This window comes from Eptesicus fuscus, chromosome 2 (genome assembly GCF_027574615.1).
Source record: "Eptesicus fuscus isolate TK198812 chromosome 2, DD_ASM_mEF_20220401, whole genome shotgun sequence".
NCBI classification, from domain to species: Eukaryota; Metazoa; Chordata; class Mammalia; order Chiroptera; family Vespertilionidae; genus Eptesicus; species Eptesicus fuscus.
In genome coordinates, this window is record NC_072474.1 from 77,157,758 (window position 1) to 77,182,924 (window position 25,167).

Consider the following 25,167-nt stretch of genomic DNA (forward strand, 5'->3'; position numbering starts at 1 on the left):
TTGGATTGTACATACATGTGCTGTAGATGTGGTATTCCCCACAGAGCTATTCAAAAGCGCACTTAAAAATTAAATAGAAAGGCCTTCCTAACCATTTTGCATTACCTTCTCTCCTGTGGGTGGGATAATTTTATGCCTTTGTGGCACAAGCATGGGAAATAAAGAGTAGAGTTTGGGAACCACATATGTAATCATTATGCTTTTATACCTTTTCAAGTTTTTGCAAAAAAATTCTGCAGGGTTTAGCCTGCCTTCATCAGGAAATCAGTACCAAATCTTAAAAGAGTGGCAGTGAATTAAGACACAGATGCAAAAAATATTGCATTATGAGACATTTTAAAAGATGTATAAAACAATCAACATTATCAGTGTTAATTACCAGTAAACAATTTCCTCTGCTTTCTTTTTATTATAAATATGTTACACGTTTAAAATTTTATCATTGTGATAAGTATCATAATTGGAATTGTTTAAATTATTTGTTTTATTTTTTGAAGAGTATAAAATTAAATAACCACAAACAATTTGAAGTGAGAGAAAACTAAAATTGACCCATAGTGTGAATTGATGTAACACTCCCGCATAATGGCTCTTAGAGGTTTGATATACTTTTATGCCAATATTTTATTTTCCTACACATTTTTACCTCATTAAGAAAAATATTATATTGATTTATATTGCATTGTTGCCTCCACAAATATATTGTTTACTGTGAAATATTTATGAGTCATTTACTTCCTGTAAAATCTATGGCCAGCCTCAGGCATATTATCTGTATCACACTCTTTGCCCAAGACCAGATTAGAAAAATATCCGTTAGGAAAAATAAAAGTAAAGTGCTGACTGTAAGCCCAAGACAATGCAGAGAGCTTTACATGTATTATTAAACTCTTTCTTCAAAGCAACCCTATATGGTATAGTCGCAATTATTCTTTCATTTACATCAGTGACTAGTTTATTTAAACTGAACATTTATGAATGAATACATCCAGGACTGCTCCTAGTCTGGGTACAAATCCCAGGATCTTAACTGGCTTGCTACACAATGGAGTCAAAAGGTGAGGACATTTTTATTACTCTTTGATCAGTTTTGGAGGATTGTTTTCTAAAGGATTGGTGTCACTTTTCAGTGTGGCTTGCCACCTGTGAGGGCACAAGCTCCACTCTTTTCTTCAGCATTAAATACCATCATTTTCTGTTTTTTATTTAAAATGGGTGAACAATGCTGCCTTTTCAATTTATTCCTTTTTTAAGAGCAGTAAACTGAGAATATTTTATATCTAAGGAAAGTATTTCTTTTGTGAAATTACTTTCCCTGCCTTTCATTTATCCATTAAGATCTTGGTGTTTTTCATCTCCACTTGTATGATCTCTTGTTTAAGAATTTAAGTCACCCTTTATCCACAGCCCATCGTCTTGTTTCTCTGATCTAGCATCTTTGAGAATTTCTTTCCTAGAGTTATAATCGCCTGGCTTCAGTAGGAGGGAGGTTATCTTACTTACACTGACACACTTTGTACGTATATTGATCAGCTCTAAGGAAGGCCTGGCTGAAGTAATTTCATTTGAATCTTCTTTGGGCCTGGAAAGCTTCTGTTATCATATTTTAATCTTCCAAAGGACAAATCAAAATAGCCTTAAAATAAAGACCAATGATTTTTGTTTGTAAGCCGAGAAGGCCTAAACTATTTTAAACTGGGATAGTAATGACCTTGTTACAGCTCCATGCAGTTACTCACAGGCCTCCAGGTGCTGGAAACTGATGGAGATGCAGATGTGCCCTGTGCTGAACCACAGCTCACATACATTAGATTAGCCACTATTTTTAGCACGTTTTGGTTTCTATTTCTAAATTACCTCTGAGGCTTCTGAGCATTTTCAACCTGTACTTCTGCAAGTATTTATTGATTAAGGAAAAAACATGAACTTTATACCATCTGGTGTGAGGTGCCCAGGTTATTTTAAAAGTTATTTAAAGGATCCAAATCACTTAGAGAATCTAGCTCACTTCAGATATTTATAGAAAAGGTACTTCTTTTTAAATTTTCTTAATAACAAATTTATGCACAGTATGCTCTGATTACTAAATTTTTAAAAAATGTTTTTTGTGAAAATTGTGCTTTAAAAATTTGCATTGCCCATTTGTATTTATATGAATTGGTCTGAATGTAATTAGTTATTTAGTTATATTATCAATGGAAATATTAGCATGGTAATATTATTTGGATCATGAAAAATCTAAATTCCTCTGATGTAATGATAATTTATTGTATCACTTTAATTATGATATTACTAAAAGTAATAGCTACAACTTTTCTCCCAAAATATGTGATCAGCCAGATATTCACCAAGGTGAATTTATATATTGTCTCACTTTATTTTCATAAAACCTATGAAGTAGGATTCTTGTATGTCAATTGAAACACAGAGGTTAACTAAGTAACCCAAGGAAATTTATTTATGTCACCTTAAAACAAGTCAGAGCAATGATCAGTACAAAATCTGAAACAAGGTCTCAGAAAAGATAGACATACAAATAATGAATATTACATGATTTCAAATTTTTTATTAAACTTTGCTAAAACTGTGAATAAGAATTCTAGAGATAGGCAAGATTATTTAAAATTTTCAGGACTAAAATCTGTAAATTTGGTGTCATAGTGAATTGTATGTGTGTGCATGTGTATGTATTAATTTTTAGACAAGATCCCTATTATAATTTTTAAAATTAAGAAGAATGAATAAAATATTATTATTTATAGAATCATTAGTATGCTTATTTGAGTCTTAGAACATTTACCAAGTATGAAGCAAATCCTATTAGGCAATGGCCACAATATGCAGTTACTATTGCCTTCCTAAGCACATTGCTACCTGAGTTTACTAACTTGTACACACACATCTGGAAGGATGTTTGTACTTTATTAGGAGATGACATCATCTTTTTTATCACTAAAAATCAATCCTGTGCATTCATCAAAAATCCATTATTAATTTATTTATTATTTATTAAGTTAGAACTGGGCTGTTGAAATTAACACATATATGCAAATTTTTCATATTGATAAACTGAGATCATTGCGATGTTAGTTAACACCAGTTACAGTGAAACACTGACTACTTACAGGTTGTCATTTATTATGTTTAAACTATGAAGAAGAAAAAATAATCAAAGAATCATCATCATCTCAAGAAACTGCCAGTCTAAGAAAAGAGGAAGGTGGACTTTCTTGAATAGTCAGATAGTAAAAGTTTTAGGCTTTGCAGGCCCTACATTCTCTTTCACTACTCAACTCGGCCATACAACTCTAGGGAAGTCACAAACAAGAAATGGATGTGGCTGGTTCCAATAACTCTGCATTTGCAAAATTAAGTGGGAGGCTCGAATTGGTCCATGGACCATAGTTTGCCAACTCCTAATCTGAGTTTTGATACAAAAAGAAAAAGTTAACATATATGTCAATAATTATATGATATTAATAAATGTCTTATAATTGCACTAATAAATAAATAAAATTATAAAGAAATATATCAAGATGTGCAAAAGAAACGTTTCTCAATGTTTTAACATTTTGAAGTACTATAACTTTGACTTTCAATATCTCTATAATGAGAATAATTATTTGGCATATTTTTTAAAATCAAATTATCAAACTGGAAATAAATGTCTTATAGCCATTTCTGTTTAGTAGAATTCCATTTTAGTGATAACCAAATTGTCACATAGTAGCACAAAAATGAAAACATCATGAATACTTCATTCGGGCCTATGAATCAGGGGGTCACGGTTCAATTGCCAGTCAGGGCACATGCATGGGTTGTGGGCTCTATTCCCAGGGGGGGCATGCAGGAGGCAGCTGATATATGATTTGCTCTCATCATTGATGATGGTATCTCTCCCTCTCTGAAATAATTTCACTGGCATAAGAAAAAAATATATATTTTAAAAAATTAAAAATAAATTTGAAAACAAAACATCATTAATACTTCAAAGAACATATATGGAACATTGCCTACTTTTTCTTTGAAAAAATTATAGTGGAATTTTATTTGGAATTACTTTTCTACCTTCTCTAGAAAAATAATTTTATTTTCTTCTTAATTGATATAAAATAGAGTAGATACATGTCAAAGAATTAAAGTTCAAAATAGACAGATTTTGGACAAAAGCCTAAACTTGCTAGTCCATTATTAAGCTTGTTCCACAGTTCTCTCAAAATAACTAGAAATGCTATTCACAAAATATACTTAAAGGTGAATGTGTTGAAGCACTAAATAATTCTGTGTTATATTCTGCCATCAGTTTATGTGGTTTCCCACAATAAAGTGCATTTTATTAGACAGTTTACTTGTGTTTTTTTTCTGGATCAATTTTTTTTTTACTATGAATATGTGAAAAATTTTAAATAATCTTGAATGTTTTCATATCCAGAAAGTGCATGTGTTATATATAGCTTGCTTATTTTGAACATAGCAATAGTTCTGCTAATATATATTTAGAGATGCATTTTTTAAATCTGAAAATGTAAATTTAAATTGAAAGCCTTCCATAAGTAATTGAAGTCACGTATGCATAGCATTTTCAATAGGCTTTGATAAATAATTCCACTGGCATAAGAAATCAGTGGGCCAAATGAGGAAGACATTGTTCTCCAGCTGAAATATGTAGGCTGTATGCAAAACATGTATTTGAGGGGCTATTTAAAATGTCTTCTGAATATAAAGTTTGCCAGAATTTCGGAGGAGATATATATACTTAAATGGGCTTTCATATTTTTGCATTTCTATATTCATTGCATAAGCAAATGTATTAGCTCGTTATGTCCTTACTGAATCAGCATTTTATGTAAAATAAAAATAACTATTTAGTACAGCTCTGTATTTCTTAATTCCATAAAATGCTTCTTAATTTGAAGGGCATTGTGGAAAAAATTAATTGTATGCATTTAGGGATTTATAATTTTGAAAAGCAAAGCAGACACCTGTCTAAATACATAGTGTCTTTATGCTACACTGAGGGAGTGGGATCTCTTCCTTATCTTGGGCTTTCTTGTTTGCTTTTCAGTTGCTGCGAATGTGGCTGTGGAAGGGCTTCTTCCCTGTGCGCTGTTGCCCATCCAAGCCTAATATGGTTAGTGTTCCCTCCCACTTTCACTCCTATGTGATGTCCTACCTACATGTGTTATCGCCAGCATTCCTTCTTTTTTTTTTTTTTTTCTTCTCCCATTTGTGTACATTTTAACAGTTAGTAATGCCAGTTACACTTGAATAGAAGAATAGAATGAAATTGATTCCCGGGGGGTGGGGGGAATCTTAAGTGATTCCATAATAAATAATTTCAGATAAAATGTACATATAGCCCATCATCCCTATGTCAAGCATTTATACTTCTCTTCCAAGGCTTTTACTGTGGTCCTTATTTCACCCAAGGAGTGGTAAGGGTGTAGCATCTGTTTTACATCTAACACGTCACTGTTTCTGTTGTTCCATTAAGATTAAAATCATATCATACATGGAAGTAGCATGCTACTTCTGTGAAGGTGAAATCATCTTTGTCTCCTAGAACCATGGAAAGACCATACCATAATTGGGATCTTCTGTTTTCATAATCGCCATGGATTCATGTGGCATTGGAGCACAGAACCACATGGAATTTTAAATGGTTTACTTAGTATTTTTAAGCTTGAATTATTTCAGATATTAGAAGTTATTTTCTTAATTTGATACTAGTGAAGTAAAAAATATGCACATTTTAAGGATTACTGTCCAAATGGGATATCCTCAATTTGCAAATCCTAAATATATATATCTGGGTTATAGCTATAAACTGTAGGCTAGAACGTAAGACCAGAGAGCTCTATTCACAGTTATAGAAGGACTCCTACCGATCGTGAACAACCTTGTAAAAAGTGAAATACCCCAGCCTGGCCGGCATTGCTCAGTGATTGAGCGTAGAACTATAAGTCAAGAGGTCATAGTTCATTTTCAGGTCAGGGAACATGCCCTGGTTGCAGGCTTGATCCCTAGTATGGGGAGTGCAGAAGGCAGCCAATCAATGATTCTCTCTCATCATTGATGTTTTTATCTCTCCATCTTTCTCTCCATTCTTTTCTGAAATCAATAAAAATATATTTTAGAAAAGTGAAATACTCCAGATAATTTCTTTCTAGACTAGAGTTCAAATCTCTATGCTAATGTATTGTTATTTGTAGTCAGAATCTGCCAAGAGCAGCTGTTCGGAAGTGCATTTTAGAGAATTATAGGGTTGCCCTGTGGCATTTTAAATTGTTACTTGTGTTCTGTAGGTGTAAATTAATATTTAATGTTTGAACAACCTGTAGTAGGGATGAGTGTGCACACATGTATAATGTGAGAAGTGGAGCAATGGATACCAATAATCTGAGAACAAGTGACAGTCAACAAACACAGATTGATGAAATTTAGAAATGTTTTTCTCAACATTTTTAATTTTTTCTATTTGAAAAAAAAATAAAGTTAATATTAAACTACAGATTTGTTTCAAATTATTTAATTTACTTAAGAAAATACTTATATGTTCATGGGTTTCAATGATAAATCATAAACCCCTGAAATCTGGCAATGGCTAAAGTATAATATCAATGGCTTTACACTGTGATTTTTTTCTCTATGAAAAACTCATTGAGTCCGGAGAATAGTGCTATAAGAGATAAATCATCACCAAAGCAGAATAGACAGAATTTATATCTTGGGGGGGATAACTGACATCTGGACTGACCTTGAACAAAATCTTAAAGATATCTTAATGGGAGTATGAACATTTATGAAGCCATGATTTAGAAAGTATTGGCAAAAACTAACTTTAGCTGGATTTCAAATGCTTGATTTAAAAAAAAAAATGGTATTTTCTACTGTGTTGTTGATTTCAGGGAGTTTATAAAATAAAAGAGGAAAGGGAGGAAGGCAGAACTCTGCCTTCACAAGGAACACACCAGGAAATCTAAGACCAAATCAGTTTCCTAATATCTTTTTTCAAATAATGTTAGTAACTGTGGAGACAGTGAGCCCGTGTGTGTGTGTGTGTGTGTGTGTGTGTGTGTGTGTGTGTGTTGTGTGTGTGTGCGCGCTTGGATACCCAGTAAAATGCTAGCAGTTTTTTGGAAAGATTTATGGAAGTCATAATTTTTAATGCATTTTAATAAAACAAAACAAACTAAAGCAAAAGAAAAGTTTAATTGAGATTACATAAATTAGACAGTAAGAAAGTTATCCAAAATTACCAGGGAAAAATGGAAGCTAAAAATGCTTTTATTGCTGTGCTTTATAATTTAAAGTCACTATGAGGTTTTAGTTAAAGATACTTTGCTTAATCTAAAGGCTTTCATCTGATTCCTTTGGAGAGAAAACAACCTTAGAAAGTGGAAAATAAAGCTGAGAAGAATATTTTTTTCTTGTAGAGTCAGCAAAATACTGAGAAGTCGACCTTATATCTTGTCACCTAATTTTGTATGTGAAATCACTGCAGCATTTTTCAATTAACACATAAATAATTCCCAAGGAGCATTCTATCATTGTCATTTGTGAGCAGATATATTTACATTTATAAAACAGAGATTGTTAGATATTTTGAATTTTGGGAATCTTTTGTCTTTTATTTTTTGAAAGGCTATTTATGAATATTTGTTTGCTTAGTTTGACCTTAGTATAATGCAATGCATAAACATGAAAATTGCCTATTGTAAATATACTGGCTTTTAGAAGTACCTTGATATGCCTTGTGGAAATTTCAGGGTCTGAGAAGCATAATTTCACAACCATTGATATGGATCTTTGGTTCTTCAATGCAGCTTTGCTCCATTATTTTTCAAATGTATGATGTGCCATTTATAAGATGAAACTGGTAATTACATGATGTCACCTTTGATCTCAAATTACTTTTCATTATTCTGGTTTCCCACTTTGTTGTACAATCTGTACAAATACACATAATGGTAATATTTCAAATATTTTCCTGCTTTGACTGAAAGCTACCCAGTGATGGAAAATATTTCTATAATATTTCTGAATGAAACACATATGCCTCGATTTTGGCACCCTATCTCCAAGACTGCCTACATTTTAGCAAAGGTATTTTTATTAGTGATCTTTGATTTTATGCCATCACAACTGGCTTGAGACTAAACACTGTTTCAATATTAAAAAAATCTATATTTATAAACATTCAGTGTTGAAGTCATTTGTTCATTTTTTTAGTCATCACTTGAGGATGTTTTTCCATGATTTTTAGAGAGAGAGTGAAAAACAGAGAAATACCGATGTGAGAGAAACACATCAATTGGTTGCCTCCTGCACGAGCCCCGACCAGGGCCTATGTCGGGTAGAAGCCTGCAACCGAGGTACATGCCCTTGACTGGAATCAAACCTGGGAACCTTTGGTCCACAGGCCGAGGCTCTATCCACTGAGCCAAACCAGCTAGGGCTTGAATTCATTGTTTTTAATGTAAATAAGATTTTAATGTGTGTAATTTCAAATATAACATTATAAATAACATAATTTATCTTTTTATATTCATTTGTGTTTATGATTACAGAAAGAATATATATTTATAGCATAATAATTATTATATGTCAGTCTGAAATATGCCAGGGCCCCAAAGTAGTTTTATCTTTAATTAATTTATTTATTTTATTTCATTTTATTTTTTACACCATTTATCCCCTCTCTGCCTTCTTCCACCCCACAATCACCACAATGTTGTCTATGTCCATGAGTTCTCTCTCTTTTTTTTTTTCTTTTTTGCTCAATAAGTTCACCATCTCACCCAAGACATCTGCCTTTTCTTCCATCTATGAGTCTCTCTGTTTTGCTTGGTAGTTCAGTTTGTTCATTAAATTCACATAGTGAAATCAAATAGTACTTGACTTTCTCTGACTGGCTTATTTCACTCAGCATAATGTTCTCCAGGTCCATCCATGCTGTTGCAAAGAGTAAATGTTTTTCCTTTTTCCAGCAGAGTAGTATTCCATTGTGTCAGACTAGTTTCTTCATTTATAAGTTTTTATGTTTTCCAGTGTTTTCATATTACTTACTGCTTCTGAGAAACTTAAGTGGCGAAGGAAGTAGAGTTTGCTATTCTAAAAGTAAAGATATTTTATTCTTAATGTGTTTATTTACCTTGTTTGTGATTTCAGACAATCACTTTATTTTTTTAGAATTTTTAAAAATATCTTTAATTAGAAACACAGGGATAAACTGTATCTTCTAATTCAGAGATTACAAACAGAAACAAATTTTACTGACAAAAAGTATCCTGAATACACTGAAACATTAACTACTATATTAATTTTTCAATGAATAATATTTCTTCCTCTATATTAACTGAACTTATCTTGAAATTTGAAGTAAGCCAATTTTTTATTTTCACATACACTTAACACAGATTATTTCATTTCTTTTCATAAAATTTCTGCTGGAGAGTGATGTGGGAGGACTATTTTACTTTATAAAATTAGGAAAAAGGCATAAAGAATAAAGTCATCCCTTTGTAATAATTCTAGACCCTATTTAAAGTGCTCATAGCAGGCATATGTGAGGTTAACCTATTATATATAGAATATATTAAATTCTAATTGAAGGCTTGCTGTGCAAATTGCTCCAAAATTCTTTTTCTAGGGAATCTCAGAAAATAAGAGATATTAAGTGGACCTACTGTATTTAAGATATCTAATAATCACATTATGCAATAATTTAAAAATTAATAGAAAATTGTCTGTTCTAGTATTAAGACAAAATTACTGAAAACATGGGGATTCAGTCCACAGATATCATACTTTATGAAGGTGTCTTTATATTAAATTTCTAAGTCAACTAAAATCTAACTCAATATTGAAAAGTCTATGATTCATCTTTGAATTTATTGAAGTATTTAAAATTGTTCAAGTCTTCCTATTATTGCTAATTCTAAAAGGATTTGAATAGTTCATTAATGAACAATTGCCAAATTCATATGTACTGCACTATTTTGGAAGGTGTTATTTCTAATGTGTTTTTTTCTTTGTCTTTTAGGATATGGAAATAAAAATGACATTTAAGAAATAAGATAAAAAATAAGTTAGCTTTTCACATTGTCATTCATCAATGAGTAGTAATAACTACTCATTCCTTGATAGAATCTATGATGGGAACCTAGTAATCTGTGTCCTCATTTATGCAGTATAATTACTACTGCAATCCCACAATCAAGAAAATTATATTTCAACATGGGTACATTTCCTTTGATACATATATTAGAGAATTTTTAGTAAACAATAATAGGTCAGTTGCATTTTTTATAACTTATATCTGTAAGGAACTCAGAATCCCAGGACTTGTGTATACAAATGAGAACTATATGAATGAGAGTCTTAAGGTCCTGCTAGTAAGGCAGCCTAAATATCAGATATCCAATTTTATATATTTCACTGACATTCTTATTAAAGAATGTGCTCCTATAAAACAAAACATTTCCAGTATTTATTAGATATATTAATAAGCTAATGTTTATATACTTCTTTATTTTATGAGGCTCAGTTAGCTGAGTTTTAATTAAAACTACCTTGGTTCAGTCGGAGAGAATCCTGAAGTGAAAAAGTTAAATGATTTCCCAAAAAGTTTTAACTTATTATTTTCAAGATTCCAGCAATAAATTCTTACATACAACATTGTGCAGTGGTTGAAGTCATTATGTCAGAACAAGAGAGGGTACAGAGATGGAGAAATGTGTTCTTTTAAAAGAGGCTAAGATTACAGGCAGCTTTTATTTTCCATAAACAAAATATATATAATCTAATGTTTACTGCAATTTGTTGCCTTTTGAATATTTTTTTGTATTAAAGTATAAGGAGAGTATTCCTTAATAAAACTGGAAAACAGAGGAACAATACATAGCTGAGTGGCCATTTCTGATCTTGTAATTGCTTATGTGCACTCTTTTTAAAAAAAAATCAAAATACAAAACCCCTCCTCCCACCATTCCACCCCTCCCCACCTTATTTAGAATTAAGGCGAAAGAGTGTATATCCAGTTTTTATTTTTGTAGGCTAGTAATGGGAACATATGATTCTGTGGCAGCTGTAATTGAGCAAGAATCTATACTCTTCTCAGGCTATTCCATTCACTCATCTCTCCTCATTGGCCACAAGGCTGACATTTAGTAAATCACTGATTCTGTGTATCACTTTGTGCTCTGGTCCGCTTGGCATTTATGCTTCCAATGTATTATCAAATCCTTAATTTGCATCTAAGAACTAATTTACTCATTAGCATATTCATCTCTACATAAATATTATTATTTACTATTTCATGTATAGTGGACATTTCAAATATCCAAATTTAGGATGTTATGGCTGAGATTTTATTATCTTAAAATCTATGATCTTTAGATTTTAAGATCAGCATTAATATCATCAAGGATGTGTTATTCAAATTCTTATGACGGTGTGAGAGAAAGTAGATTGATTTCTATATTACCTATAAAGGCATTGCTGTATTCATATATTACACATCTCTCTAGGACTTCTTAGTAAATATTAATGAATATTAATTATACCTACCTTTTATATGATTTCTCATGCTCATCTCTACTACTAAAAATACAACAGCATTGTTTTCTAGAAGAAAAAATATAAATGACTAGAAGATGATTTCTCTAATTACAACACTACAGATATTTTTAGTACAATTTATAAAGCTTATTAAAATTGTGATAGGAAGCAAAATGAAGAAACTGTTTATTTTCCATTGAAAATGGTTCTAGAATGTAGCTGGTGTGATTTGTGCCCAGAATGGCATTTTTATTGACTGTCTGTCTGATAGTTTAAAATTATACATCTGGATCAGGTACAGAAGATGATACTGAATGAACAGGCTTCCCGCGATGCCTTGTTAGTGAGGCTGATCCACTCCGTGAGTGCCAGTCTTTGCCAGCTGCACTTTTACTTGTTGATCTTGCTGCAACTTGTTCAAATGATGCTTTGGGGGGAGGTTCCAGAACTTAATTTATATGTTAATGTGACATGCAGCCATATATGTTATAGAGCTCCAGAGATGCCCATAGTAAAAAAAAACAAAAAAAAAACACCTCTATTGCCCTTCTAAATCTCACCCCAGGTATTAAAATGTCAACTTCTCCTTATCAAAGTATTCCCAAATCACTTTTTTGATGAGATCCAAAGTTTTATTTCCATTTTTATATGAGGAATGTGCATGCAATTTAAGTATCTATAAGGTATTTAATGATAAAAACTATTTGAGGAAACAAGTTTGAAAGCTTAATTTTTTTTGAAGGTAGGAAAGTTGAAGATGAAATGGATGTTTGTTTTCTTTTTTGTTAAATTTATTGGGGTGCCCTTGGATAATAAGATTATGTAGGTTTCAAGTGTACAAATCTATGATTCATCTGTATATTACCATCCAAAGTCAAATCTTCTGTCACCATATACTTGATCTCCTTTACCCTTTCATACACCAAACCTTCTTCCTTCTAGTAATCACCATACTGTTGACTATGCCTATGTGTTTTTGCTTGTTTTTCTTATCTGTTCATTTGTTGCTTTCAGTTTTATATCCCACCTATGGGTGATACGATTCTTAACTTTTTCTTTTGTTTAGCATGTTAGTCTCAAGATCCATCCATGTTGTCTCAAATTGCAGTATTTCATCTTTTCTTATGGCTGAGTAGTATTCCATTAATTTCAGGAAAAGAAATGAAAAAAATTATTTTGAAATTGCAACAAAAAGAATAAAATACTTAGGAATAAACTTAACAAAGGATATGAAGGACCTATATACTGAAAACTACAAAGCATTAATAAACAAGATTGAAAAAGACACAATGAAATGAAACCATATTCCATTTTTATGGATTGAAAAAAATCAACATCATTAAAATGTCCATTTACTACAAAAAATATAAAGATTTAATGCAATCAAATCAAACCTTCAAAAATCCAATGACATTTTTTTAAAGAAATAGAACAAAAAATAATCAGATATTTCTTTTCTAATGTAAACTGCAGGAACTTGTATACTTTTTAAGACTCTTTAGAATTATCTTTAGAAAAAAAATTGTCAATGTTATTTAAATGACATAAATCTTAGGATGATTTCACACCATTGTATTTAAAGCATTGGTAAAAATAAAGTTATCATTAACTTTACTGTAGAGGTATATACATAAAGATTGAAAAAATAACATCTATGAAACTATGAACAATATTTTAGAATAATTTAAATGTCAACTTGAGTAGATCAATTTGCACAATATAATTGCAATATAATTTTATTTGTTTCTTCTCTTTATTTCACTGTGGTGAGATATTTCAAGATGTCTGAAGGGTTCTTGAATGACAAATGCACCTAAATGTTATGAATAAAACTTGAAAAGCCACTAGATCCAGATTGTGTATTGTTCCTCACCCAAGAACACTATATATGTTAAATATATTAGTTTAAGCTAATTTAAATATTACTAGCTGTCCTTCACTAATAAATTGGCAGTTCTTTAAGATGATAAAATGAAGATAATTTTTTTCAAAAATGGCACAAAGATGTGGTGTCTTATCTATTTTATGTATATATATATATATATATATATATTCACTAAGAAATAATGTAAAATAAAATAAGTTTTATTTTTATACTAAAATATATATGGACTTATTAAACATCCTTGAATGTATACCAAGAACTAATCCTCATTAGTACATGTCAACTGGACATTTCATTTAGATCACTTAGTAATTTTCAACCAATGTAATGAAAATATTTTGTCAATCTATCACTTTGGCTATATTTTCTTTATACAGAAATAAATGAAAATTTTGTGTTTAATAAACTCAATTTTGTTATGAAAGCTTGTAAATAGTAAATCCATAGCCTTGGAGCTTCACTAAAATAATTTAAATATTTTCATTTTTGTCAGTTATTTTAATATTATATGGTTAATTATGTAACATATCAAATCTATTAAGTTTGAATGTCAATGAATATATCTATAAAATAAATCTATGATAAATAAGAGCATAGTTTCAAAAGAATTCAACCAGAGGTACTAGATGGTATTAATTAACTTGATGGAAATAGATGGGTTGACAGGAGAGAACCCGAGAAGTTCATGCAGAGGACCTACTGGCATAAATGAAGAAAGGAGCAAAAAACATCAAAAAGTAGTTAGGGATTTCAATCATGAATGCTTAAAATCTAAGGGAAAGTCATTAGATTTAGATGTGAATATGTCATTAGTGAAACTTTGAAGGACAGAATTTTGTAGGTACTAGAAGCAGGTCAAAAGAACTCAAACTAGAGAGTAGATGAGAAAAAAACAAGCAGGAGAGATTAAGATTTGGAGAGTGGAGCTGAGAGAGAGTGCAGGTTGTGGTCAATTTGATAGTGATCTGAGGGGATGTGAGTGGAAAAGAGCTCGTGCAGCAACTAATGATTCCAAAAGGAGAGAAAATTTAAATGATAGAGTAAGGAGCTGAGGGTGGGAGACTAATGAATCAGACACATTTTGAGCTGTTCATCCTGAAAAAAGTAGTCAGTGACTTCTGAGCTGGCAAAAAAAATAAGTAACAGAGAAAGTGGAATAGAAACATGTCTGCTGTTAGGTGTATGTTGAATAGAAGTTAAAATGAGTTGTATAGATTCAGACTTCTCAGTAAAATATGACAAAGAATGAGAGAGGGCCATTGGCTAGAGTAATGTGACCAAAAAAGAGTATTGATGTTATTTCACACTACTAGTGTGAAAATCAGTTAGGGTTGCAATCATTTCAATTGTGTTTCACGTTTCCGGCTTGATGTGATTCACCTGTTGGAGATGGGGCTAATTGTAGCTTACTCTGTTCCAGGCGGTGTGGTTACAGCAAGGCAAAACAAGACCCAGAAGAGGAAAAGATGCATTTTCATAATGGGCACAGTAAGCAAATTGTAAAAACTCAAAAGTACACAATGTCAGGGACATATTATTATTATGGTGGGTTGTTTTTTTTTTCAGACAAGATTTCTATTAACTGACTGAAATATTTATTGGTTTAAAATTGTGTTTTGTTACATTTCTGTAAATCATGTAAGTGTGGGGCATTGTGGCTGATTCTAGGCAACAGAGAGATTGCTCAATTCTTTAAAGCATACTTTGATTATAATTATTAAAATAAAAACTCTGTGCTTAATATGAAGCTATTATTTTTCAAACCAAATATCTAAGCTAATAATAAATGCTAGCAATACATCCAATAGAAATCTGTTAAATCACACCACCAGATCACAGGGATGAAATTTCTCAGTATTTTTTTTTTTACAGCATTATAACAGGACTTTCCCTGAGCAGATCCTGTGGCAGCAACCTTGGTTCCAAAGACTTGAATAATTCTATATTTTTAAGAAATGCAAAAAAAATCAATGAGCTTTAAGAATTAGTAAATGGTTTCTAATTAACGGTATTTTAATATGTTCCTTTTGTCATTAACATTGCAGCATGAGTTGTTTCATCAAGTAAATGACAAAAAGGGTTTCTTTTATTTTTGTTACTATTCTGTGCCCATAAAAGCCAGTCATTAAAGCCATAAGTCATGCTGTAAAGCATTGAGTTCATTTTCATAATATTGAGATTAATCTCACTTATCCTAAACAACAACAACACTGTGAGGCAGATGTTGGTAGCTTTTAAATATGATGAAACTGAGGCTCATGGAACATAACAGTCTGTGCAGTAACAGGTAGAGTGAGAAGTAGAGCATCTGTTTTTCTTTTGACTTTTCTGTAAGTCGTATTGACAAAGCACCTGAAAATGTATTTTAAATTATTTTTTGTAAAACCAAAATCAGTCATCTCTGATGATCATTTAAGTGGGATTCAGACTAACTAACAAGTAAACCACTAACATTTTATTGTCCCCTTTAGTAAACGAAACTGTCTTTATTTGTCTCAGAGACTAACTCTGTAAAACATTGGTGTTGAATGATGTATTTACTCATATACATCACCATGTATACATTTCTGGTACATGCCAACTATTCAGATTTCAAAATTATTAAAGTGACATAGCTGAACAAATGATTCCTATAATTCAGGAGAGGCTCTGTTCTTATAGCTCATACACTTATAGGGATTAGGGATTTAAGCCACAGTTGCATGTTAATAACATTTACCATTTCACTCATCCAGCACAAGCACTTGTATTTTAATGCCCGTTTATTTTCACAGTTAAACTGCCAGGAGTAAGAACTTATATCGATCCACATACCTATGAGGACCCCAATCAAGCTGTCCATGAATTTGCCAAGGAGATAGAAGCTTCATGCATCACCATTGAAAGAGTTATTGGAGCAGGTATCACAGTGTGTTTAAGTCAGACTTTTAACTTGTGTTTAATGATAAGACTTAACGTAGAATGTAATATGTCATTGTTCTGATCTAATACCGAATTTTTTATTTTTTTTATTTTAAGTATGTTTTTATTGACTTTAGAGAGAGAGGAAGAGAGAGGTAGAGAGAGATAGAAACATGGATGAGAGAGAAACATCAACATAGATTGGCTGCCTCCTTCACGCCCCCTGCTGGGCATGTGCGCTGACCAGGAATGGAACCAGAGACCTCTTGGTGCATGAGTGGATGCTCAACCACTGACCCACACTGGCCAGGCTAAGACAGAATGTTTTTGATCTTTTGTAACTGACTCGCTTTCTAAGTGGTATATAATTAATCATATTTTAATGCTACCTTCTGTGTAGCTCACATTTCAATCAGCAAGTGTCTAGCTTATGAAATAAAAAAATAAATAAACCAGAAATATATTCAAACATAGTGTTTCACCATCTACTGTTTGTTTTTATAGATATACATATATAAGTTGTAATGCTGGAAATATTTACATAATTCAAGCACCCAGTTATTCTATTTATGAACATTTCTTCCTTACAATTGTTTTTCTAAAAAAAGATTTGTCCTGCTATAATCTTTTCTCCTTTCCTCTTCTCATTAATGGCACTACTAGATTAGAAAAAAAAAAGGAAGAAGGAAATTATTTAAGTCAGTTGCATTTAATTTTGTTGTAACATTTACATTAAGGTTTTTGTTGGTGAGATGGATAAAACTAATAACCCTGATAGTGTTTTATGATCACTTATAGATGATTGTTCCCAGTGCACCATTTATTTCTATTAACATTGGTAACAAAGTTGGGACTCCCCTGTTAACCCTATTTCATCTATACCTTGATTTTTCTGAGTGCTTTATATTATTAATAGAGACCCGGTGCACAAAATTTGTGCACAGATAGGGTCCCTAAGCCTGGCCGGCGATAAGGCCCGATATGTGGGATGACTGGCGGGGTGATCAGGGGGCCCCTGCTGGCACCCACCTTGGCTGACCTGGGGTCTGTGGGCTGAGGACAGCTCCTGCATTAAGCATCTGCCCCCTGCTGGTCAGTGCGCATCATAGCGACTGGTCATTCCACCGGTTGATCTGCTGTTCAGTTGATTTGAATAATAGGCTTTTATTATATAGGGTTAGATTAAGGATTTCAAATGATTTTGTATACTTTTTTCTATTTTTGTCATAAGGTGAATTTGGTGAAGTTTGTAGTGGACGTTTGAAACTTCCAGGAAAAAGAGAATTACCTGTGGCAATCAAAACCCTTAAAGTAGGCTATACTGAAAAGCAACGTAGAGATTTCCTGGGTGAAGCAAGTATCATGGGGCAGTTTGATCATCCTAACATCATTCACTTAGAAGGTGTAGTGACCAAAAGTAAGTACAACTGCAAATCATGCATGCATGTGTGTATGTATCATGAATATCTGGTTTTTTTCTATTAGCTCATTATTAACTTCAGGGTCGAGCCATAGTAATGTTATTAATAATTTCTCTAATATAAGTAGTAATTGTCCTGTATTTTAGTAGATTCTGGTCAAAGCTTATCTTCAATGAACCTGAATTTCTATTTATGTTTTCAATACATATATAACTCATTTACTATTAATTCAGCACCAGAGAAAATGTATCCAGATAAAAGAAGCAGTAAAGGTACTTTTTATTTTCTCCTGGCTCTTTCACTTCTTATTCTAATGAAATATTAACTTCAAATTTTTTATTGAGGCATTGACGTTTAACATTTAATAGAATTACTATTACCATAGGTGCCCTGCTTTTTTCAGAACCTTTTAAGTAGGTTTTACAGGCAGATGTGTTTTTTTATTCAATCTTTTTTCCCATTGGGGTATTTTAATAGTTCTAGGGAAAGCAACAGTCTCAGAAGACGGTGAAAGTTCCTTAAGAGTAATTATTTTGTTAAAGCAAAGCAGATTTATACTAAGGAATATTTAGAAATTTCAAATCTCTTTTAAATTTGTATGAGTGTCTTGTAAATGTAGTTTTGTGGTGAACTTCCCAATATAAAGATTTCAAATAATTTTTTAGTCAGCCAATAAAGTATTTATATGGCACATAACTGAGGCCTTTATGTTCTTTTAACCTATTTTTTTCTTTGCCAATTGTATTTATTCTCATTCCTTTCTTTATCATTCATGCCCTACATATCACTTACTAAATCATCTAAAAATTGTGACAAAGAACATTATTTAGACTTTCTTTCAAGCATTTGTTCAATTTCCAGTTCCTATTAATCAAGTTTTAAATTATGTGTAATACTTTAGACAATAAAAAAATTATATATGTCACATATGCACACAAGCAATGTGTATTTAATAAATGTTCTCAACCGACAAATTTTAATTAATAAGATATCCATTTACTCCATGTAGCTTTTAAAAATGGAAAAACAAAACAACACAAATTTTTATATAACAAGTTAATACCCAAATCATAATTCAGTCACAATGGTTCACAGATAAGACTGCAAAAACCTTCTCACAAGTTTGAGCAGAAGACCATTAGAAGTATCATGGTGATGATTGGTTGAACTTTAATTTTTTTTTATTTTATTATTATTTTTTTAATTATTTAAATTTTATTGGGGTGACATTAGTCAACATGAACATATAGGTTACATGTGTGGATTACTAATTTACAAAATCTGTATATAGGACCATGTGCCCACCACCCAAAGTCAAATCTCCTGCCACCTCATGTTAGGACCCCTTTCCTCCCCCACCCCCTTCCCTCTGGCAACCACCACTCTGCTGTTTGTGTACATAAGTTACAGTTTTATATCCCACATATGAGTTAAATCATATAGTTCTTAGCTTTCTCTGTTTGACTTATTTCACTTAGCATAATGTTCTCAAGGTCCATCCATGTTGTTGTAAATGGCACTATTTCATCCTTTCTTATGGCTGTGCAGTACTCCATTGTGTATATATACCACATCTTTATCCAGTCCTCTATAGTAGGGAACTTTAGCTATTTCCAACTCTTGGCCACCGTGAATAATGCTTCAGTGAGCATAGGGGTGCACATATCTTTGTGTATAAATGATTTCGAGTTTTCCGGGTATATACCCAGGAGTGGGATTGTAATTTTCAGTATATAGTTCTTTCACATTCGTTGTTAAGTTTATTCCTAGGTATTTTATTCTTTTGATTGAACTTTTGAATAAGCCTGTATTGCTATGAAAATGTTTGACCCCATGTTTCCAAGAGACACACATCTCAGTAAGAAAACACATAGAGGAATGTCGCATAGGAATAAAATAATCTGCAAGACGTGGTTTTCTTCAAAACTTAGATGTTTCCTCCTCTGTTGAATACTCACCCATACATCATTACCCCCTTGGAAGCAACTCAGAGAGTTTATTGCTGGAGCAAAAAGAGCACTCTGAGGTCTAATAGAGACAAACAAATTGCTCAAAGAAAGGTGGGGGGCAGGGTCAACAGAGTTGCTAAAGAAAGGTGGGGGGCAGGGTCAACAGAGAGGCAGGTAGGAGTCAAGTACTATTACTTTTTGAAAGAAATAAAATAAAATAAATATTTTATGAGCTTATACAATGTGAATGAATAGGCAGGAATATATGAAATAAACAACAGGTCCACAGGTACAATAAAATGAACCGACATTTTGAATTTCACTATAGTTCATCTGATAGACTATATTCTATCAAGGGAAGGACCTTGAAATGATATCAGTGATAGCATAGGGTGCTAGATACCATAGGAACAAGAATCATAGTAATGACTGAGTAATGTTATTTCCTATGCAGAAATAGTTTTATCTAATATAAAATAGTGTTCTTAAGGATAGTCCTAGTATAATAGCATGCAAATATTTGAAAAGTTTTATGTCTTCATTTCATCTTTAATATGATGGCTATTACTTCATCAAAACAAATTCTGACCATGAATTCTACAACCCAGGGTAAATGTAAAACTCCTTAGCCAACCAATCGACCTTCTGTAATAAGTAATGTAATGTTTAGAACTGTGCCAGATTACTATTACTATGATGGAGACAATACTGTGTAATGGTCAGGAACATGGACTATGGATCTAGCCATCTGATTTTATTTTAGTTCTACCATAACTACTATGTGACTGCACAAGTTAGTTAAACATTCAGCAACCTTAATTTCTTCATTGAGGACATGGATTAAGAATATCTCCTAGTCATGTTGTAAAGATGACATAAACACAGGTAAAGTTCAGTATGGGCATGGCACAGAGTGGGTACTTAATTATTATATAACTAGAGGCCCAATGCACAGATTTGTGCATGAGTGGCATCCCTCGGCCTGGCCAGTGATCAGGGCTTATTGGGGCCCATCTCACACAATCCTGATCGGGGCTGGCCGGCTGGGGGGGAGGGACCATGGGAGGTTGGCCTCATTTAGATATTTAAGCGGATATGGAGAAGTTCAGAGCATAGTAAAAGTGATAAATGCAAAAGTAATAATCTATATATATAAAAGCCTAAGCGACCGTTATGACCTAATGACCAGAGGACCTGCTGATAGCTATGACCTGCACTGACTACCAGGGGGCAGATGCTCAGAGCTGCCCTCTGGTGGTCAGTGCGTCCCCACAGCCAACTTCCTGCAGCTGGCCAACCTCCTGCGGTCCCACTCCCTCAGCAGGCTGGCCAGTCCCAATCGACCCCGATTGGGACTGGGTTGAGACAGCCTCGATGGGCCCCGATCACTGGCCAGGCTGAGGGACACCACCTGTGCATGAATTCGTGCACGGGGCCCCCCTTTCTCTCCCCGCCTCTCTCTCTCTCTCTCTCTCTCTCTCTCTCTCTCTCTCTATATATATATATATATATATATATATATATATATATACACACACACACACACATATATATATACACACATATATACAGCATGTATATATGATAAATTTATATATGTATATATGTGTACATATATATAATACATTTATATATGTATGTATATATACTTTTTTTATTTCTTTCAGAGAGGAAGGGAGAAGGAGAAAGAGATAGAAACATCAATAATGAGAGAGAATCAATGACCGGCTGGCAGCTTCCTGCAAGCCCCACACTGGGGATGGAGCCCACAACCTGGGCATATACCCAGACCAGGAATTGAATTGTGACCTCCTAGTTCATAGGTTGATGCTCAACCATTGAGCCACACTAGCTGGGCTATCTCCATATTTTTAAGTGAATGTATAAGATATTAGTTGGCAACATTCAAAATTTATTAGAACTAATATTCACCTACTTTTTTAGAGTCCTGGTTTATTATTGAACTTATGTGAATGGAACATGACTGAGATAAACTAAGAGAACTAAACTTCTCAGAGAAAAACAACTGAATTTATCACATGCATTATATGCACATGAAACCTTTATTTATAGAAGCAAGTATCAATATCAACAAGTGATACCTAAGTTCTGCAAATGCTAGTCTATAATAGTACGTACTGTGGTTGAAAAAGTGGTTTTAAAATATCCCATCTCCTAACCAATTATACTAGTTGATGTTTCTTCCATGAGGTTACACATATAAGTAAAACAAAATGTAAATATTTTAAATATGTCTCTGTCTTTAATTTGTGTTCTATGTGAATTGAAATTGTATTTCCCCTTAATGAATGCAGCTCTTGATGTTCAACTTAGGAAGTCTTCAACTTGTTTTTAATTTACCATGTTGCAACTCACTTTATTTGTGTCCTTAATTTCATGCTTTCTGATCTGATGCTAATTTATTCAAAAATTATTTTCAACCTGCAGCACACAGATAATGAGACATAAGTACAACTGAATCTTGTGATTTTTCTGATTGGAGCTGAGATAGGGAGTCTGAAGTAACACTCCAATCTATGGTGCCATCATGAACCTTCATCTTTTCTGTATAACTGGCCTATGCACCAGAACCATGGGCCCTCATTCAGATTCCTTCTCTGTTTTGTTGTTAAACAGGACCCATCATAAATAGATACATATTCAAGAGAGGCTTCATGACACATGATGTAAAAAACCCACAAGTCCTGGCTTAATTGATTCATTGGCAATGAAAGATGCTTTAATGTAATCCACAGTGCCAGCTTTTACCCTGTAAAAAGATTCAGGAATAAAATTAAAAGGAGAAAAATATAATTTTCCATTGCAGCATCCTTAGTTTAAGAATTTTTCCTCACCCATAAAAATTATCAAAATTAATTGAATGCATATTTCTATTGGATCTTAAATTATTCATTGTTATATTTCTTAATCTGAGATCATATAAAAATAAACAGTTCCTTATAATTAATAAATAAAAACATTAGAGGAACATTCTACAATTTTTTAATTATCTTTCAATTATAGTATTTCATTCTCATAAAGTTACTTTTGTTTGCCAGGCCCTTATTACATATTTCCCAGGGCTATCTCAGCAGTCTACAACTAGTCTTTCCATTTTGGTATTTTCCTGCATTGGTTCATTCCACACCTACTGTTCTCAGGTAGATTTTACTAGATCACTGCTCTCCTCTCATCACCAAACAAGCTAATAAATGGAACAAAATACAGACAAGGGTGGGCAAAAGTAGGTTGACAGTTGTGAGTATGTGAAACACAGATTTTATTCTTTTTTTAAAATATATTTTATTGATTTTTACAGAGAGGAAGGGAGAGGGATAGAGAGTTAGAAACATCGATGAGAGAGAAGCATCGATCAGCTGCCTCCTGCACACCCACTACTGGGGATGTGCCCACAACAAAGGTACATGCCCTTGACGGGAATCGAACCTGGGACCTTCAGTCTGCAGGCTGACTCTCTATCCACTGAGCCAAACCGGTTAGGGCAGATTTTATTCTTGTATTATTTAATTATTAATTGTATTATGTATTTGTGTTATTTGTCTTATTATTGTCACTGTTTTGTATACTTACTTAGGATTTATCTTTTAGGTAATGATGGCTGTCATTTAACCTATTTCTGCCTAACCCTGTATACTTTAATTGTTAACCTGATATACTTTGGCTGTATCTCCACTTCCTTTCCAGAAGTGTTCCTGTGTGTTCTTGTATATTGCTCAGCATGGGCAGCATTTCACATGTTTGTTGAATGAATGAGTTCTTAGTTAGAGGCAATCTTATAAACTCTAGTTATATTTCTCACACTGTACATTATATCATAATTATAACTCTACATGTTTTATAATATTTGCTACACAATAAGCTTCTTAAAACTAATATATGTTTATAGTCCCCCCACACCCGATGTCTATCACAGGACCAGAGACATTAAATAATTTAAAAAGAGCATAAATTATATTAAATGAGTGAATGACTAAATTAAAATTATGTAAGTATTTAAAACCAATTAGAGTAATATAGAGTTTTTATTTTAATTTTTAAAGTTTTATTCTATAACTAGAGGCCCAGTGCATGAAATTCATGCACTGGGGGCAGGGGTGTACCTCAGCCCAGCCTCCTGTACCCTCTCCAATCTGGGACCCCTTAGGGGATGTCCAACTACTGGTTTAGGCCCGGTCCCGACCAGCAGGCGGACATCCCTCTCACAATCCAGGACTGCTGGCTCCTAACCACTGGCCTGCCTGACTGCCTGATTGCCCCTAACTGCTTCTGCCTGCCAACCTGATCACCCCCTAACCATGCCCCTGTCAGCCTGATTGACACCTAACTGCTTCCCTGCTGGCCCAATTGCCCCCAACTTCTCTCCCCTGCAGGCCTGGTCACCCCCAACTGCCCTCCCCTGCCAGCTCTCTTGTGACAATGGTGGGGGCAGCCATATTGTGATGACATGGGGGGAGCCATCTTGTGATGTGAAGGTGTGAGGGTCAATTTGCATATTACTTCTTTATTATATAGGATACCATAAATGTTTTAGAAAACAATTAAAATCCATACAAAGGAAATTGCCTGAGAATCTTTTTACAGAATCTTGTATATGTTATTACTACTACTTACCATTATCATTACTTTAATAATTTACTAGACTTAATGCTCTTTCTATATTACTCCTTTAATCTGCACAGTAATGCTATCTTGTGGACACTAGTATTTGTTCTCATCTTACAGATGTGAAAAATTAACTTTAAAGAGGTTAAATACCTTATCCAATGTCATAAAACTAAGCATAAGATAATGCCAGACTTTAGAACAATTCCATATTACTCCAAAACCCAAACATTCAAAAAGTGTTAATTGGTCACCTAATCAGTGGGATCCAGGAGAGATGAAGCAGCCTGAGTTCTTGACTTATGGAGCTTATCTTTGGGTGGGGGAGACATAAACTGAATGAACATATGTACTTACATTATATGAAATGAAGAAACTAAAGCTAAGCTAGGATATTAGGGATTGGTTCTACCGAGGGTTGGTGGATTCTGTTTTCCTTAGAGAAAGACCTCTCTGAAAAGGCTTTAATAAAGTGAAGGTGCAGACCTGTGAGAGCCACACCAGGGTCCCCGGATAGTCAAGGCCAATGGGAGCACAGAGGCCTTGTTGTCAATACACCAGAATGGCCAAGGTCACTCTGAGCATGAGCCTAATTGGGGTGCCCAAGGCCAAGATACCACGAGCAGGTGCAAGTACACATGGAACACTGTGCCCTTCTATAACCCAAATGATTGATGTCACTGTTAGCAACTAGCCTTCTTTATCTCTGGGGTAATATATAGGTTACTAACTAGAAGGAGTGTGTGTGTGAAGAAGTCTGCTAGAGAGAGCAGCTTGGCAGAGCAGAGAGAGAACTCAGGAGAAGCAGAGGCAGCAGACACAGAGA

The 25,167-nt window shown here is 33.4% G+C and overlaps 1 protein-coding gene across 4 annotated transcripts in view; it reads left to right on the forward strand.

The window, feature by feature from the left end:
* Positions 1–25,167, forward strand: part of EPHA5 (EPH receptor A5) — a 339,786-nt gene that overhangs the window by 278,793 nt on the left and 35,826 nt on the right. For 2 of the 4 annotated variants that reach the window (XM_054728753.1, XM_054728756.1), the window contains exons 9-12: positions 5,066–5,131; positions 14,868–14,935; positions 16,222–16,347; positions 17,580–17,765. In XM_054728753.1, the coding sequence (XP_054584728.1) occupies positions 5,066–5,131; positions 14,868–14,935; positions 16,222–16,347; positions 17,580–17,765 (446 nt within the window). The remainder of the gene's footprint in view (positions 1–5,065; positions 5,132–14,867; positions 14,936–16,221; positions 16,348–17,579; positions 17,766–25,167) is intronic. The other 2 variants (XM_054728760.1, XM_054728763.1) reach the window with 1 other exon arrangement.